Genomic DNA, 19,126 nt, shown 5'->3' on the forward strand with positions numbered 1-19,126 from the left:
CGCTGCCAGAGCATGATTTCTGTTCTCATCCTGAAGCAAAGTTCTTAACCTGAAGCACTATTTCTGGGTTAGCAGAGTCTGTAACCTGAAGTGCATGTAACCTGAAGCGTATGTAACCTGAGGTACTACTGTACCATGAATATGCAGATCGTTCCTGCTTTGATCTCCTCCCCCTCATTTCTCTCTCCCTCCCACCCCTCCCCCCAGTTAACTAGCAGGAGCAAAAGTATCACAAGTGCTACATCACAAGCGCTACATCTGAACCAGTGATTATGATTTGTTTCACTCCAAACCAACCAAGTTCTGAAGCCAAGGTTTCATCTTGACTTGCTAATGATAGTTTGTTTTAACGTTACAAACCTTGATTCCTGGTTTGGATGCAACACTAAGCCAAGAGTCATAGTTATTGTTCCTGAGCACTGGCAAGGAGCCAAAACCATGGCTTTGTATGCAGACACCGTGTGGAAATTAATGGTTCCTAAAAGTTATTTCGAGTTAAGGGGTTTTTTAATGACACTTTCCAGAAGCAATTACAGCTGCATGGATGTTCATTTTCCTAATTACTAACTTGCCTAATGCTGTAGTATGGCAGAAATAACTTTGAACTCACATTCTGTCATTAAGCTGTTTAAGTGAGGCAAATTCAGGGAACTTTGAACCACTTGGAGCCCCACCAAGCATCTTGTAAGAGATTATTTATATATGTCAATCTTCAAGATTACTGTATGAGTTCATATTAGTGAAATATTATGGTTGTGAGCCAGCAAGACCAGATGTGCACCCAGTTCCAGTTGCTATCCATAGAATAGTAAGCTTAGTGACTGAATTGGGAACTTTCAAATGCTGGCAATGGAAAGATAGTTTTGTTTTTCTTCCTAGGGAGGCCTGCTGGGCAACATCTTAACTATGTTTTCCTTGCCAAATAAATAAGTTTCATTTTGTAAGGTTTGGGTTCCGTTGGTTCTTAATTTGTTTTAATTTGCCACTTTTTATTATTGCCAGGGGGTGATTTAGGCTAGTTTTTATTCATCAAAAGCATAGGTATGTCTATGTTTTCATGGATTAGAGCTCTGTGTCTTTTATGTAATTACTTTTTCAAATACTATATAATAACTCAATGTGAAGCAAAAATGGCACCATCTATTTCACTGGTAATTGTCCGGATTGCTACAGATGGTGGTGGTTGGGGAGTTTAACCCTTTCTTCTCCTGCTTGTGGTCCTGATAGAACCACTCCTCTGAAGTTCTATTTGTATCTGGAGGAAATTTTCCTTTGGTGGCAATGAAAGATTTCCTCCCAAGGAAAAGCAACTTCAGAGGAGAGGGGTTTTTTTTTGGTTTTTTTGTTCATGACTACAGCATGGAAAAAAAGGATTAGATTATCCTCCCCGCCTGCTACAATCCCAATAATCATCAGTCCCCAAGTGGCTTTGAATAACCATTTTAAAAAACTATGCATGTTAATTGCAAACCCACATTTAATGTTTGTTGTAGTCTGGCTGTCAGAGAAAAATTAACTGTGCCTAAATAAAACCATGGCTGCTTGTCCATAGTTAAAGCCTAATCTATTGATTATGTCAGTGCCCCCAAAGATCAAATTTTAATTAATCCTATATGCAGTGTTTTTGCAATCTAAGATAACCCAATTGGCATCCAATGATGGTTGCTACTTAACTCAGTGACAGTACATTTTCAGGCCATATTCTTTGCAACTGTTGTCAGACTCTATATGACTAATTGCTACTGTTTTCTTGCAGACATGGTTGGATGCTGCCAAAGAGATAAAAAAACAAGTTCATGGTAAGTGGCTCAAGTCTGTTTTTTATAAAAGAAATGGTAGATATTTATAGCCTTGGCATGCCATCAAAAGAAGCACTCAGCATTGCTGGAGTTCATGTAAGGGTGATAGAATGGATTAGCACAAATTTAAACAGTGCAAGTCCTCTGTTTTCCATATTATGTAGTTTTTCTTTTAATAAAACTGTTGCTTTTCTACAGAAGGACAGTTTGTATAGGTTATGTTTTTTAAAGTAGGAATTGTTTAAATTTAGAATATAGCAACACCATTGAAAATTAAGGGTGGACTTGCAAGTCACTTCTGGTTAAAACACCCATTGTCAACACAGCTTGCATCCAGCACCAAATTTGAACAGTGCCAAATGAAAGCCACTGCTGCAAAAGAAAAATCAGGTGTGCACTCCCTACATTTGATCTCTGGTGAGTGATAGTTGGGTGTGGTCCACCCAATATGGCCTGATGGGCTAAACTGAGAGGTTTGGTAGGCCTAATTAGATCTGTAGGCTGGATGTTCCCCACCACTGATTTAACTTTTCTTTATTTTGGGATGATAAATCTGCTCCACTTCCCAGTGGGGAGGACTTGCAGTGGAACACAGTGGCCACCCACTCCCCTCCGGGGGTGGGGACGAAGTCCCTCGTCACCTGGAGGTCCCAGCCGCGTCATAGATCCAGCTGGCTAATCTGATGGCTGGGGGGGGGGGCTTCATTGAGCTCCCCCTACTGGTGCTTGACCCTTACAGGACTCCCTGCGTGACAGGCAGGAGTCAGATATAGTTGGATCAATTCCAATGCCTAAGCCAATACTGTTCACATTCTGTAACCAATAAAGTTGTGGCATAAATTTGCCCAATGACATTAACCTAATATCTGTATCCTTGTGTCTCATTCATCAACAAGGGGGTGGTCTCGGGGTCTCAACACACAAACTTGCTGAGTTTTTTTTTGTTTAGAATCATAGGGTAGTGTACAGAAATGAAGCAAATACAAATTTAATAAAAACTATACCAAATTATAGCTGGAACATAAAAAATCATAATGTAGTACAGCAGGGGAAAATTCGTCAAATTAATCTAAACCACTTCTGTGAATTAAAAAATTCACAGAAGAGATTCATACGTATTTACTTGCGTCAGTGTGGAGCGAGTTCCATTTATGTGGAGGAGCCCCTACTGAAAAGCCCTCATGGTTATGGGCCAGGATCTACTAGAGCAGGGGTTATCAACCTCTTTGGGTCCATGTGTACATTTGCAAACTGGAGAAACTGTTATGAGCAACACACACACACACACACACTCACTCACTCACTCACTCACTCACACTCACACACTGCAACTAAACAACTATTCTATTGGCTACAATAGAATGTTTCTTTCAAGACTTATTTCAGCAGGGGGAGGACAACCTATGGGTGCAAAGGGAGTTCTGCAGATATGTCTGTAGGTACCATGTTGGTGACCCCTGCACTAGAGGAACACATAGAACGGTCTTACACTGAGTCAGACCATTAGTCCACCTAGTTCATCTAGCTTTTGTCTATGCCAGCTAGCAGTGGCTCATCAAGTTTTCAGACAGGAGTCTTTCCCAGTCCTACCTGGAGATCCCAAGGATGTCAGGGAACCATTGTTTTGTTGACGGTGAGACATACCAGTGGGACAATGTCATATTCATTGTGTTTATTTTTATCTCATGTTAACTATATTGCAGTATTTAATATTACTTGAAAGCAATATTATAAAGGAAAACTCACAACCAATCTGGTTTTAATTGCAGGAGGCCCATGGAATTTCACTTTCAATGTCAAGTTTTATCCTCCAGATCCAGCACAGCTGACAGAGGACATAACAAGGTCTGTAGTGCTCTTAGGAAAGCTAACAATCAAGTAATATTGTAATTTAGGAAAGGGTAATGGGAGGCAGGATATAATTGTGACAAATAATGAATGAAATTGATAAATACAGTGGTACCTCCAGTTGTGGATGGGATCCATTCCAGAGATCTGGTCGGATCCCGAGGTTTCCACAACCTGAGGACCACTTCTGCACATGCATGCGCGGCAAAGCCCGGTAAAATACTTCTGGGTTTGCTGCGCGCGCATCCTGAAGTTTACGTAAATGGAGGTACGACTGCACTCATCAGGATTCAGAGAACTGTGTGCTTAGTTCTACAAGCCTAAGGACTCTTAAACTTGCATTTCTGTTTGACAAGCAACCTTATGATGCATGACAAACAGCTTTGGAAAAGAAAGGTGTTGGAAAAGCTGTTTGTGATACAATGTTTTTGAATGTTTATTATTTATTTCTGCAAACCCACGCATTGCCCATGTGGTAGCGGTTTTTGTGATGAAGGCCATGAAAGCCAGGGAAAGATTTATGGACGACAATGTAAAGACCCCTTCATCGTCTGTTTAACTCGTTGCTCGTTTTCCCTCCTTTTCTATTTTGTGGGAAGAAGGTTTTGTTGGCATAGTATGTAATGAATTTTAATATTTTTAACTATTGTAGTGTTGATTTTTGTGTACAGGCATGGTCCTCACAATAAACGGATTTGTTGTTGTTGATATTATTTATTTAGTTCATAAAATGTATACACTACTTGATTGTAAACCCCCCCTCAAAATTGCTTATGAAAGATAAAACAGTAAAATCAGTAAAAAATTACAACCCTATGTATATGTATGTAGAACGAACGCTAGGGAATCCTAAATTCAAACAGTTATTACAATGCTTGTCAACTTAGTAACATGACAGACTTAATGTCTGGTAATAAGGGAACTCAGTGGAGCATTTTAGAGAACTTGGAAATAGGTTGTGTCCCTGCAAAAGTAATACCTTCTTTAAAAAGCAAACTCCGTTCTTTATACTAGCTTACAGACCCATTCACACTTCCAACTTTCAAAATTTGGGAAAACTGGCCTGTAAAAAGGCAGTTGTGAGCATGAGAAATTTAAGACTGTAAACCTCATTAAGCTTTAAACATGCCATGAAAAATGGATGGTATCCAGTCTTTCACATGAGTGCTGGAAAGAACAGGTGCTCAGTGGCATACCTCTGACTGCACTGTTGGATCTGCAGGTGCGTGTCCCATGCTAGGGAAAGTATCCCTGGATCTTGCGCTTTCCGGGCGATGGTATGGTAGCTAAAAGGTAGCAGTAGGAGGCTGAGTAGATTGGTGGCTTGGCTGCAGAACTCAAGAGGGTTCCCTCTCCAGGTGTGATCTCTACCAGATGTAACCAGGATCCATCGGGAACCTCTTACACAGGAGTAATTTGTGTACAAGGGCCAGCCGAGACCCGAGAGACTAGTTTCATTGCTAGGAGGCACAATTACAGAGCAACAGTCAGAGACCTGAGGAATGCATCAACCCCTGGGAAAAGAATATGGTGCTGGCTGCCCTGCACACCTAGTATCCGCTCCATTTGTACACTCAGAGGCTTCTGTATCCCATCTTCCATTTTATTGGATATAGGATCTTGCTCATTATACAGGTCCAGTGTTATTTTCTTGTTGAGGAACTTATTTTATTTTTCTGCTATCAGTCAGCTGTAAATAACAGAGGAGAAAAGAGACTGAGTGTTATGCTATGTTAGTGATAACCAAGTGCCTGTTACAGATTGTGTAGTATGAGCATCCTCGCCTGATTATTGTTGTCTATGTTAAATACAGACAAGCAATACTTTATTCAAGTGGGTTCTCTGTCCATATGGCCTGGTACAATTTCCAGTCATATGAAAGTAGGGGTAGACTGTTCCAAGCGAGAAGCACACTAACATATTTCTAATGAACCAATGTCCACTGTTTTGTCATCAGAATTTGAATTCCCCATTCTGAGGCTTTCTTTTCCTCCTTTGTAGGTACTATTTGTGTCTCCAGCTAAGAAAAGACATTCTCACTGGACGGCTTCCTTGCTCCTTTGCAACATTAGCTTTGCTGGGTTCTTACACAATCCAGTCAGAACTAGGAGACTTTGACCCAGATCTTCATAGCCCAGATTATGTCAGTGAATTCAAGCTGGCCCCAAATCAGACAAAGGAACTGGAAGACAAGGTCATGGAACTACATAAGACCTATAGGTAATTTTAAATTTAGCATTTTTTATATGACTTTTTAATGTTTGCATTGTTATTAGCTTCATTTTATTGATGCTTATGATACATATTGTAAACCTCCCTGGGATTTTGGATCAATGAGGGGCCGAATAGAAATTGAAATAATAAAATAAATATGCTAAAAAGAAATTTCATATAACCTTAAAGGAAAGGGAAATAGGATCTGTGCAAAATAAAACTGTGAATTGGGGTGCAAAAATTCAGGTCCCCAGTAACAATTGGTACCCCAGAAACTAAGTTTGATGACTAGCATTGAGACTGCTGCAGGGGTCAGGAAGCAGATTTTTCTTCATTTGTTTCTTGTAAGTCGGGGATCGTCAGTATAGTGACCTCCAGATGTTGTTGGACAGCAACTCCCACCATTCCTGACCATTGGCCATGCTGGCAGCTACATCTGGAGGGGGCCATATTGGCTTCTCCTGTTCTAAGTTGCACGCACCAAAAAAATAAAATAAAAATAAGATAAAGTTGAAGAATGTGCAAGTGTGAAGACAAGTACAAGTATTTGAAACCTGTTCTGTGAAGTAGCTTCCAGACATTTGCAAAATACTTTCAAGGCCTTGAAACATGCCCCCCCCCCCATTGGAGATTATCTTTTGTCCATTTCATGTGAAGCATTCCTTAATTGTGCTACTGTTGTGAATTATTCAAACCCGTGTGTATGGATCTTCAATTGGACTTATGTTTAATTAACATTAAAAAATGACATGGAACTTCGCACTGGGTGTGATTTAAGACTCACTTCAAAGCATTTTTGATGCTTGAGCAATACTTGTTACAGTTACCCCGAAGTGTATTTTGAAACTCTTTTCAGTAATAGATTGTGGCTCAATTCTCAATGCACCATATGGCTGGAAGAGACGTCTCATACTGTTAGGAATAATTTCTATAAATACACCAGTCCTTCTGTTCTATGAATACACAGCAGGACTAGAAAGGCGGTGGGAGGTTTAAACATTTAAACAAAGCATCTGTGAAGCGCTGTCTTGCTGTACCACTGAGATGAAGTTTGTTAGTAAAGTTCAAGACAGAAAACAGCCTCATATTGAGCATAAGTTCACATAACTCCATATTTACTTTACTTGTCCCTAGCATGTCTTTTCCCTAAAGTGATTTGATACGTCCTTGCTTTTAATTTTTAAGAGCTGCAGCTTAGTTCTAAGCCTGGTTACTCAAGAAACTGGCACTGTGTTAAGTGAAGTTCACTCCCAGGAAGCCATGCATAAGTTTGTAACCTTAACTGATTTGTTATTGATTTGTTGATTTATTACTTTTTTTTACTCCCCAACTGTTCCAATGTTTTTATTGTACACATATCTGAGATACATTTTTCTGGTACCTTTTGGCCATATGTTTCTGTCTTCTTTAGTTTGTCTAGTTTAATTTGTTAACCACATTCTTGCAAGCTAGCCTCTTTTGGAGAATCTGTAGCAAATAGATAATTCATAGGATGTTGTATAACAATAATAATTATTATTTTAGAAAGTTACCATTCTAGTGATAAAGAACTCACTGAAGAGTTAAAAAAAAGAGGTTTGCAGGGGCCATTTTTTAATTTCTTTTGATAAATGCATGTACTGTAGTATCTGCTAATGATTTATTTTTTTTAAACCACCCTGCGAAGTAAGCAAATAGTGGGCTTGCTGTATCATTTTCCATTATATTTCTGTAGATGTATGACTCCTGCTCAAGCTGATCTGGAATTTCTTGAGAATGCCAAAAAGCTGTCTATGTATGGAGTTGATCTTCATCACGCCAAGGTAGAAGAAAATACTTGTTTCATATCACAATATTTTTACTTTTAATGTGCAAAGCCCTTGGTTTTCATCTTCTCCCTCCTACTCGATACCATGAGTAGGGAGGGTTCTTGGTTTTTGTCATGCTCCAGTAGGTGTCCCTCAGGGTCTAGGATCCCGTCCAGAGAAGTATAAGTCTTCTCTCAAGATATTCACAGAGAACTGGGATGATGTTCCAGCAGTGTCCAAAACAAGCAAAGGTCATGCACAGGACCATACTGTAATCCATAGACAAAGGCAGGTAACAGTCCCAGGTCAAATCCAGGCAAGGATACAACACAGCAGGCAGAGGAGACTAGGTTCAGGTTCAAGAAACCAGAGATCTATGTTGTTTCCAAGTCAAATGGACAGTGGCCTTCCTGGACCACAGCTGTTGTTTCCAGTCTTGCTGGCTCTCAATGAGACCTCTATTCTAGATCCATAGACACATGCTGTGTTGTTACTCTTCAACCTGGACTTGGACCTTTTGGCACTGACATTCTCAAGGGCTGGGGGTGGGATTTTACTTCCTCCTCTGACAATACTGATGGTTCTTCAGCAAATCTCGCTCTGGAGATTCCTTCCAGGTGATCCTCAGCACTTGTTCCAAGGGATCTTGCCTCCTCCCTCATATCTTTGATGTACAGCGGTACCTTGGGTTAAGTACTTAATTCGTTCTGGAGGTCTGTTCTTAACCTGAAACGGTTCTTAACCTGAAGCACCACTTTAGCTAATGGGGCCTCCTGCTGCCGCCGCGTGGCCGGAGCACAATTTCTGATCTCATCCTGAAGCAAAGTTCTTAACCCGACGTACTATTTCTGGGTTAGTGGAGTCTGTAACCCGAAGCGTATGTAACCTGAAGTGTATGTAATTTGAGGTACCACTGTAAAGGGTGTTGGGTTTGTTCTCCGAGAACTATCTGTATGGTACTGGTTCATGTGTAGGCATGACAATTTTGGATTATTGCATCAGAGGTTGAAGCCAAGGAATTCCTCATGTGATCTAGTTAATCTAATCATACTTGGAATGGGTTTACAGCCTAAAATGTGGTGTCCGCCCTACAGATGACAGAGTTCATACCTCATTCAGAAATAACATTCTTGACCGTTTAAAAATGGTTGCTATATATTTGATGTTTACAACCACATAGTAACTAAATCACAGTATATCTTTCAGTTTATAGATAAGGGTCTGTTGGATACTTTGGGGTAAATTCATTCCTATGGAATCTGCTGTCACATTTCATTCTGTAGTGTATCTGAGTGACTGTCCCACAAAGACATAAGCTGCAGTCCTGTACACACTTAACCTGAATGGGGCTTACTTCTAAGTAGACATGTATTTGATTGCTAGCCAGTACACCCTCATTATTCTCTACCCAAAGGAGGGAGTTTCATTAGAACTCATCATTGCTCTAGAATCTCTTGAATTCTGCAGGTGATGTTCCATCATACCCAGTTGCTTTGAGCTTGTGGGACCTGTTATAGGGCATGGAGCATATTAAATGTATTTTATTGGCCTGTGTGTATTATGCTGCTAGATAAAGTTTCTTTTAAAATTGGTGTTTTATAGTTGATTGTGCATTAAGTAGTCTTTGGTTCAGAAAGGTGAGTTGTATTTTTTGAAAAGATCTAAATTTGTCACTGTGTGGCAGAATAATCTTAATGAGATGGTCAATAAAAACTTGACTGGAAAGATTTTTAGTATTGATGCTTTTGTACTGAGCCAATCATTAAATAATCAGAGCACAACTGTGACTGCTGGGTGTCCTAGTATCCTAGTTTCTAAAAAAAAAAAAAATAGCTTGTCCGGGGGTGGAAGTTTTTCACTCATCTATTCTATTTCCACTTGAATCTTTCTATTTTTGTGAGTAGAAAAGTCAGTTCCTGGTAGTGTGTATATAGCCTAAGTAGAATTTTCTTTCTACCCTAGGACTTATAAATAAACTTGCTCATGGCCTTTTTGTCATTGCCCTTCCGTCTGGGACAGTGATTCTCAGTAACAGGACCTACAGAGGTCCCCCTGATAATCAATTGTTTGAAGATAATGAAGTTCAGGACACTTAGGGAGAAGCGTTTTTCACATAAGAGGTAGTAGATAGAGTTGTCATGTCTGCAAATACATGTTGGGAGGAATGCTTAAGCTGTTAGTGATTTCTGGCTTTTGAATGTTTGAAAAGTGGGGAGACAGATTCAGTAGCATCATAAAAATCAAGTAACAGAATATCTCACTACGAATTCTGGGGCCTGAGAAATGAGTAAGGGGCATAGAGGGCAAGTGCTTTGCATGCTGAAAAGTGGATTTGCCAACACGTGTGAAGTGTGTTCCAAACTCTGCTTTTGTAGGACTTGGAAGGTGTGGATATTACTTTGGGAGTCTGCTCCAGTGGCCTTCTTGTCTACAAAGATAAATTGAGAATCAACCGTTTCCCTTGGCCCAAAGTGTTGAAGATTTCCTACAAGCGCAGCAGCTTTTTTATCAAAATTCGACCTGGCGAGGTAGGCTTTGGAGTTATATACTATTTTCATTCCTTTTAAAAAAATCTGATTTCTGTCTAAGAAAAATATTGACAGAGCAAATGAACTGTTCTGCAGATTGTCCAAATTGTATTGCAGTGGACAGCGGTCTAACATAGTTTTCTGGCTTGATACTTACAATGCACTTTATGTGAGGCTGTCCTCAAACTTACTCTGTACTGTTGCTCTCTACAGCATGAACAATATGAAAGTACAATTGGATTCAAGCTTCCTAGTTATCGGGCAGCTAAGAAGCTGTGGAAAGTTTGTGTTGAGCATCATACATTTTTCAGGTATGTTTCTTTTCCCCCGTCCAATATGACAAATGGTGTGTGTGTGTGTAAAAGCTGTAAGTTTTTATTCCAGTTGTTGGTATACATTGCCAGGAGTTGCGAAGGAAGCCTCTAATTTGCACAGAATTGTTCAGACAGGAAAGCAGGAACATAGGAAGCTGCCTTACATCTAGTCAAACCCTTGGTCCATCTAGCTCAGTATTGTCTACACTGACTGGCAGCAGCTCTCCAGGGTTCCAAGGAAGAGTCTTTCTTAGCCCTACCTGGACATTCTGGGGACCTTCTGTACGCAAAGCGATGTTCTGCCACTGAGCTAAGGCCATTAATCTGCAAATGCTTAATAAAATGTAGGTAGTCAACTTTTACCATAGGAAGAATGAAGAAATGAGAATGTGGTATTAGGAATGAGTGCTCATAAAGGGATTTCATTAACTGAGGACCAGTGTGGTACAGTAGGGTGGATGAACCAGGGAGACCTGGGTTCAGATCTCCACATGGCTTTCTCAGAACCATCTTGGATGAGTCATTGTCTTCATTCAATGTAATGCTAAGATTATAGGAAGCTGCATTATACTGGAGCAGACTATTGATTTACCTTCTTCAGTATTGTTGACATGGACTGGAAGTGGTTCCCCTGGGTTTCAGGTAGCAGTTCCTCCCAGCCCTTCTGCATGCAAAACATCTGTGGCCTTTCCCCATGGCTTGCTACCCTGAGTGCAGCTGTTTATTTTTCTCATATGAGTGAATGGTACTCATATGTGGGGGAAATATAGGGGGAGCACTTGGTGACACCATTGGGGTTGTGATGGCCACCATGGTCTAACCCATACAATTTAAGTTCCTATGGGTTTATCTTAGGCAAATAATTGCCACCATGCTGGATCTTATTTGACTTGTCATTATCGGTTCGAGATGAATAATGTGGAAATATTTGCATGCATTTTAGGCTAACATCCACTGAAGCAATTCCCAAGAGCAGGTTCCTGGTACTGGGTTCTAAATTCCGATACAGTGGTCGGACACAGGCACAGACAAGACAAGCTAGTGCCCTGATTGACAGACCTGCACCACAGTTTGAACGGACAGCAAGTAAACGGGCCTCTAGAAGTCTTGATGGCGGTGAGTATCTAAACTTCCCTGCTTTGCTATAGGGACCCCCTTATACTAGTCTTAATCTGTAGATTTCCGGTTTACAGATTCTGCTTAGAGCTTCAGTTTAATTTGGTTTTCAGATGCTCATATTCGTTTAAAGGCTTTTTATCAAGTGGTGTTTTCTTTTTAAAATTATTAAATTAATTTGTTTTACAAAGTTGTCCATGGTATATGCCCTAGGGGAATAAATAATGTAGAACTCCGTAGCTTATACACAGTTCTTACCACATCCTGGACACATGGGTGCCACTGCAACTCCATGCCTTCTCTGTTGGGAAATGTGAGGAGCTGGTTTCTAAGAGCATTGATGCTGGTGTGAGGAAAAGTCACAACATAGGCTCTTCACATTTGGTCCAAGGTTACATGGGACAAAGTGTGAGAAGGACTTGCTTTTTAATGAATCCCAAGCTGTTGAGATAATGTAAGAACTGGACTCTAAAATTCTGAACGTTCATAAAGGTAGCTTTTATATTATCCCCCCAAATTAAATGATGTGCCTTTGAATGCATCCTGTTAATTCTAACTAACAGCTCTACAATTTGAGATAAAATTGTAAATTATTTTGGAATAAGGCAAAATTCCACTTTCCATCATTGCCCTGATGAAAGTCAAATTGAAGAACCAACAACAAAGAATAAGAGCAAACCATAATTATATCCAGACTAAAATCTACAATGTTCTCTTTATATATACTATATCCTGAATATTCTGTAACATGTACACAATTTCTTCAGCTAAACGTGGCTCTCAAAAAATAGAGTTCAGACCCGTAAAGGAGGAGAAGCAGGAGGATGTGGTGTTGGTTGGGGTTCCGGAATCAGAACCTGTGGAACAAATTCGAGAGAAGCCAGGTATCGCTGTGGGTAGCTCTGATTCTCTCTCTCTTCTTGCCTCTGCGGTGCCTTTTCTATCCTTTCATGAGCTGAGACATCTTATCTGAATCTGAAATGCTTCATATGTTCTGGCACCCATTTTTTCCCCTTCAAAGAAATAAAACAATGTCTTAATTGGTCAGAACACAGCTGGCCACTTCTGTACTTCACTCCATAAAAGCCCTTGCATCAGCAGTAGCATAGATTTCAGAGGACTGGCAAAAATGCTTTGCACTTTGAATTAATAGTCAGGTGGCTGAAATACAAATATTTGCTCGTGCTGTATCAAATTGCAACATAATGGAATGGAAAGAAAAGAACTTGAGATGGAGCTGTTTCCTCCCCACTCTTGCCCCTCACCACCCCACATCTGAATTCTCAGACTGAGAGTTTTGTAATTGCTGTGCTGGAAAATAATAGATTTGCAACCCTAAAATTGTATTCAAACTCTCCCAGGTGTATAGGACACGCTTGCTTCTTTCAGTTGTTTCAGAATTCATGTTAATGAGGTCTTACGTTTCTTACCAAAACTTAAGTGTGTCTCTAAAGACATATAATTTTTCATAATTCTTTTCCCAAAAACTGATACTTAGAAACTGCATAGCTTCTCATCTAATATACATTTGCATTTGCTATGTTAGCTGAGCACATTTCTGACGTAATGAAAAGACTCTTACAATGGGTCTTGAACTAGTTTTCAGTTTGGCTTCTTCACGCTAACCTTTCATGTTATTCTGTTATATTCTTATCAACAGGATCTAGTCAGAGCATTCTGCTTATTGGTATTGGGAGCTCCTCTTTAGCTTTATGCAAATGAAGTAGGGTTTATCCCTGTACATTTCTTTCTGCATGAATTCATTTTAGAAATCTAGTGGGTTTTTTTATTATTTGAGCACTGGAGAATCATTTCTTGTGCACAATATTAACATTGCATACTATAAGGCTGAACAAAAGTACTTGAGAGATGTGGCCTCCTACAGAACAACATCTTAGCTCATACAAAAGCATGCTCTTTGTACTTATTTTAGTGTGCAGGTGGTGGAGTTGTGATGGGGATCTAACTTCTTAAGTGACTTTAAACAAACTGTATTTTTCTCAGATGTGTGCCTCTATTGTAGATAAGAACAATATAACCATAATGATTGTACCACTAATACACTAAATTCTTCATATAGGTAAAACTTTTTTTAAAGCTCTGCCTGTTGGCTGACTATTGGACTTCCGCATTTTAGAGGGACGGTTGTATCCAGTTAGTCATACTCAGAGTAAACCCATTGAAATTAATGGACATGACTAATATATCAAGTGTTAGGATTGTCAAAAGGCAGCAGCAGCCTTCGTAGTTCTGTCACCCTCAGAAGTTTGAAGGTTGGTGATCCAGGTGAGGACATTTTCTGTGGCAGCCTCTAAGCTATGGAATTCTCTCCATACAGAGGTACAGCTGGCACTTTCACAGTATAGCTTTTGTCATACGCTAAAGCTCCAGCTCTTTACCCTGGACTTTGACACCTGAGAGAGAGAGAGATTTTAGGACCCACACCGTTAGTCTCAAATTATTTTTAAAAACTGTGTTTTAATAATGTATTTTTATATTATTGTAACATTTTCTGGAACCTTAGGGTGAAGGGTAAGTAAGAAATCCAATGAACAGTAAACACCACCACCAACAACAACTTAGGTTGGCCCATTAATTTAAATGGGTCTGCTTTGAGTAAAACTTTGATACAACCTAGAGGGTTTTAAAAATTGAAATCTTACTGGCGGTTTATTAACTCTGCAATTCTTCTAGCGAAAGATACGCTTGAGAATTTTGAAAAAATAGTGACTGAGGAAGAGCTGAAGTTTGAAGTATTTAAAGTTCCTGTTCCAGAAACAAAATTAGTGGAATCATTAGAAAAACAGTCAGGTACAAGTGTGACAGCTTCTCATATGAGTGTGGTTTAACATTCCTTTCTGCTTTCTCCCCTTTGAGAATATTAAGATCCTAAAGGCTAATATCAATAATATAAACCCCACACATAGTCGCTGAACTAACCATACCATACACAAAAGTATGCAACCTTTCTAAATAAATCAATAGCAATTTTATGTTGTATCTGTCTTTGTATAGTGCATGATTTATTGAAACATATTACTGGAATCTTATTTTTAAAAGCTTAAGATAAGGAATAATAAATACTCTGTAAGGTTAGCATTCAGGCAAAGCAAGATTTGCCAGCAAATGTAGTCCTAGTAGTCTTTCCCTTTTATTCTTAACAGTTTTAAAACGAATGCATAACTTTTTTTAGCCATACATGTTCTTGAAAAGTTTGACATAAGCCCAATAAAAGAAGAGGAGAAGGAAGAAAAAACAATTGTGGTGCAGAATCTAGAACAAAAACCGCTATTACTTGAAACAGTTCAGGAGGAGTCAGGTATAACAGTGATAGCTTTTCACACTTGTGTGGCTAATATTTTCTCCTTCGTAGTTAATACACTCTCTCTTGCTTCTACCACCTAAGAATTCACTAGTGCTCACTGCAGTGACAAAAACTTACTAGTGGCATGGCACTCTCACAGAATGGTATGAGATTTCAAAGAAGCAACAGCTCTGTTGAGAACTGTTAAAGAAGAATTTAAATTACCATCATTCTTTAAGCACCAAATAGCATTGTGAAAGTTAGGGAAAATCCATATATAGCAGTTTTGAAAAGGGCTGTATGTAGATTGAATGCCGTTCTAACCTTTGCATGCTCTGGGGTGTTTGTGTTTTGCGGGGCCCTTGACTTTACGTACTCTAGAGAAATTGCATGATGAGTGTAGGTAAGCATGACCTTCCAGTAGTAGCAGAGTAGACCCACAGTGCGGAGGGAAAACACAAAAGGTTCCTGCCTTTTGGGGTCCGCAAAGAGCTTAATAGGCAGAGAAGGAAGTGCATGATCCTACAGCCTGCTCACAATTTCTTAACCATGCTTAAAGTGCTTCTGGTTAATGCTAAAGAGTGCAAGACAGATTGGTGTCCAAGATCATACTTTAACTTGAGTAGCTTAGTTTTTGATTATTAAGTACATTTAATTGATTAAACATGTACTTGGTATTTGAATTTAACCTTTGAAAATGTCTTTTGTGAAGGCAATGGCTCTTCCGGGGGAACATATACAATTGTGGGCTGATAAGAATTTCTCGGTGCTATTAATTAATACTAAATACATTTAATGTGTTTTGTGTTGGGAGCAGGAGGTGGTGCTGCACTTGCACATTCTCTTGCATCCTTAGCGGTTTTTCTTAGCGCCTTCTGACATTGTTATTGTGTGGTGCCCATCTGCACTTCAAACATGTCAGCAGCCCAATATCATGTAGGAAGAGTCCACATTGTGTCACCTCCTGATGCAAGCATTGACCCAGTTTCCAAGGAAGGTTTTGTAGAAAGGTGGGGTAGATTCTCCCATACAACCTAGGGCTTTTGATGCTATCCTCACACCACAGGAAAGATCTGCAGTATTGCAAGTTACATCACAAGGGCCATTAGTATTGAGGCCTGTCCACCATTTTAAACAAACATGTTTATAGTCAACAAGTTCATATTTTCTTGGGTCTTGGGTTTTGAGTGTATTGGTATTAGGTAAACAGCAGTAATCTGGCTTTTGTTGTAACATTGGTGATTATTCACACCACAATTAGCTGTTTTTATAAAAACAGCTTTTGAAATGAAGTGCTTTTACAGTGTGGATTTGACTAGCATTTTAAGTGTGTGGCTCTTGAGTGATATCTAATTCTGGTTTCTTAACTTTTATTCAACACATGCTAAAAAACAAACTTAGCCTTCCACATGAAACCAGTGCCAGCTGCTTTGCACTTCTTTCTTTTGCATCGCTGTGACTCCTTTCCTCCTGGTTTTTTCATTCTTTGGGGTCGGATTTTGGGGGTTTGCCTCACTCTCACTAAAACAAAATATATTTCTACTCAGCAGTAGCAGTGGTTACACCAGACCGAAGCCCACGGCCTACATCTGCACCAGCTATTGCTCAGAGCCATGTAACCGAACCAACTCCTCCAGTTGTATCTGAAAGCAAGGAGCCAGTGGTCACTAAAGCTGAGAAGGAGAGAAAAGAGGTACAACACGAACAAACTCTGCCAGAGAAAACCAAAACAGAGCCTGCTGAAGGATCCCAGGTATGTTAGACTACCGCTGTTAAATTATATATTGTTTGCTTGTGTGTGAGGAAAATATAAAGTTGAAGGGTCCTTTATGTAGGAGTTCATCTCAGTCAGGGTCCGTCAAATACACCTTGTTGCCAAAAGCAGCCAGTAAAGGTGTCTCCTTGGCTCACCAGGAAAAGTGTGCCCTTATTTTCTCTTTGTTCTGTATTCTGGACGTAGTTTAGAGTTGGAATGGCAGATTACACTACTTGCCCAGCCCTCCTGTCCCTGCCTCCTGACACAGGAGAAAGCTCAAGCTGAACATTTGTCACAGTTGTCCTCAGTGGCCAAACAATTCCCACTGTGACTAATATGCCGTATGAACCTTGTAACCAATACTTTCTCTTTTCCTGCCTGACTATTCTGCCTAGGTAGGGGGATGACTGTACGTTCCAACTCTGCATACCTGCAGCTGGAGAGAGTTGCTCACCCTCTGGCTCTTCTGAGAACACACAGTCTTTGGGTTCCTTCCAAAATGCCTGTGGTCTGTCAGAGGGGTCTACTCTGGTATTCACTGTGGCATTTGCAATCAGTTTGCACATGGCTTTATTGGTGTCCCAAGCGACTTTGTGAGTTGCTTGTTCTGTCATACTTGTTTTGATCTCAGTGCTGCATTTGAAAACAGTGAAACATACTTTACTCCCATTGAAATCTGTAGGAAGTAAGGAGAAAATTTTGTTCTTAAGTCCCATATTGTGGCTGTACTCAGATGTCCTTTGGGCTTGGTGACAACACTGTTGTGATGAGAGGTACAAACTGTTTTCTCCATGAAAAGTTCTGATTTTAACACTCTTGTTGCAAAGATATGCAACACTTTATACGAGTGTATAGGGACTTATTTGCTATTACAAATTATGGCCTGCTAGAAAGCAAAACCAAAATGTATGGCTTGATCATATGACTTGTAATGACATGGCTTGATTGCCTTTGCAATTCCACTAATTCTGGTCAGTGATCAGGCCTGTTCTTGACCTGAGCTTGTGCATTTACTGCTGCTGAGGTTTGAACTCAGAATCTTTCAGCAGCTACAGAATGTCAGTTTATTTGCTTTCCCTGAATTAACAAGTTCTTTTTATGCTGACAACTAGACACAGGTCGATTGTCATTCTTTACATGATATATAAAAAAAACCCTCCATGATAGAAGCTTCTTAGGAGAGGACTACTTTAGCATTTTTCTGCTCATCTCCTACATATATTTGTGTCATGTACAGTAGAACATACACTTCGTTTGTTGGTGTGACTTCAGTTAATGGCTGTGTGGTATAGTTCTTGTGTCCCTATAGTTGGGAGAAAGTGGAAAAGACAAATGAAATGAGCAGGGCTTTGTAGCATTAATTCTTAAGCCTTTTGGAAGAGGTTGGGTATTTTAAGCTTAAAGAATAATCAGGGGAGGGGAATAGGCAAGAGTGGTTTTTGGAAAAGGTGTGAAATTATTTTCTCAGCTTTGGAACTTGTAGGTCATTGAATGATTATGATTGCAAACAAGTTCAGGACACTACAATAGGACGCCCTATGATTTGCACTGCATAATTCATTGTCACCAGATACAATGATATCAGGGAATGGGTCTTTCCATTGATCATACTCTACTTGTGAGTTCTGTGGAGCATCTGATGAGTCAATTCCAGCAAGGCATTTTTATGACCCAACAGGAAATCTGAGAGACAGTTCTCAGGGTCATTTTCATCTCCATTACAGCGCTTTCCAAGTGATTTGTATGGAGATGGTCACATAAGAACCAGAATCTCCATTGATATACATTTTCAGCTATTGCAATACCAGCTGAGAAGGCATTTTCAGTGGAGCCAGAATTGACAGCATGAACCAGTTCTGTATTTGTGTGTATATCCAGAAATAGGAGTAATTCAGATAAAGTCAATAGGTTGACAGATAGGAATGAGTGGAGTTGATAGCACCACCACACAATGTACATTTATTTCAATCAGTGTATCCCAAAGGATCATGTAGCTAGATTTTCTCATAGTAGGGTTTTAGTCTTCTTTCCTCCACCCAAAAGAGCATATCCGTGTACATATATCATGCTTCACTGCAAACCAGATTTAAAATTTGGGAGAGTTTCACAGTTGGTTTATGGTGCAGCACATGAGTCCACTTTCAGATTGTGCACACAAAAACTTTAATACTAAAAATATCTAGTGGGGCTTGCATGGGAGCCTCTCCAAAAGTGCCCTCGAAATGTCTATTAGTATACAACTTTTAAAGTTAGATTGTTCCTTAAATATGTGAGAAATGTTACTTCCTTACATATATTATTCTTAAACTGGGGATCAAAAGAACTAGACAACTACTTAGTTATTTGTGATTATATTGATGTTTATTATATGATCATGTGCATGTTGTTTTGAGTTCGATTGCTTTGTGGTATTTATTCACAGCTCTTACGAAGCTGCATACAAATAAAATAAATAGTTCC

The 19,126-nt window shown here is 39.7% G+C and overlaps 1 protein-coding gene across 35 annotated transcripts in view; it reads left to right on the top strand.

The window, feature by feature from the left end:
* Nucleotides 1–19,126, top strand: part of EPB41 (erythrocyte membrane protein band 4.1) — a 93,661-nt gene that overhangs the window by 30,109 nt on the left and 44,426 nt on the right. For 21 of the 35 annotated variants that reach the window (XM_081920548.1, XM_081920547.1, XM_081920549.1 and 18 more), the window contains 11 exons: nucleotides 1,757–1,799; nucleotides 3,569–3,644; nucleotides 5,649–5,867; nucleotides 7,576–7,663; nucleotides 10,024–10,176; nucleotides 10,390–10,487; nucleotides 11,434–11,606; nucleotides 12,374–12,490; nucleotides 14,301–14,417; nucleotides 14,800–14,925; nucleotides 16,458–16,663. In XM_081920548.1, the coding sequence (XP_081776674.1) occupies nucleotides 1,757–1,799; nucleotides 3,569–3,644; nucleotides 5,649–5,867; nucleotides 7,576–7,663; nucleotides 10,024–10,176; nucleotides 10,390–10,487; nucleotides 11,434–11,606; nucleotides 12,374–12,490; nucleotides 14,301–14,417; nucleotides 14,800–14,925; nucleotides 16,458–16,663 (1,416 nt within the window). The remainder of the gene's footprint in view (nucleotides 1–1,756; nucleotides 1,800–3,568; nucleotides 3,645–5,648; nucleotides 5,868–7,575; nucleotides 7,664–10,023; nucleotides 10,177–10,389; nucleotides 10,488–11,433; nucleotides 11,607–12,373; nucleotides 12,491–14,300; nucleotides 14,418–14,799; nucleotides 14,926–16,457; nucleotides 16,664–19,126) is intronic. The other 14 variants (XM_081920525.1, XM_081920540.1, XM_081920542.1 and 11 more) reach the window with 12 other exon arrangements.

Source organism: Podarcis melisellensis, assembly GCF_964234715.1.
Source record: "Podarcis melisellensis genome assembly, chromosome: 8".
Taxonomy (NCBI): Eukaryota; Metazoa; Chordata; class Lepidosauria; order Squamata; family Lacertidae; genus Podarcis; species Podarcis melisellensis.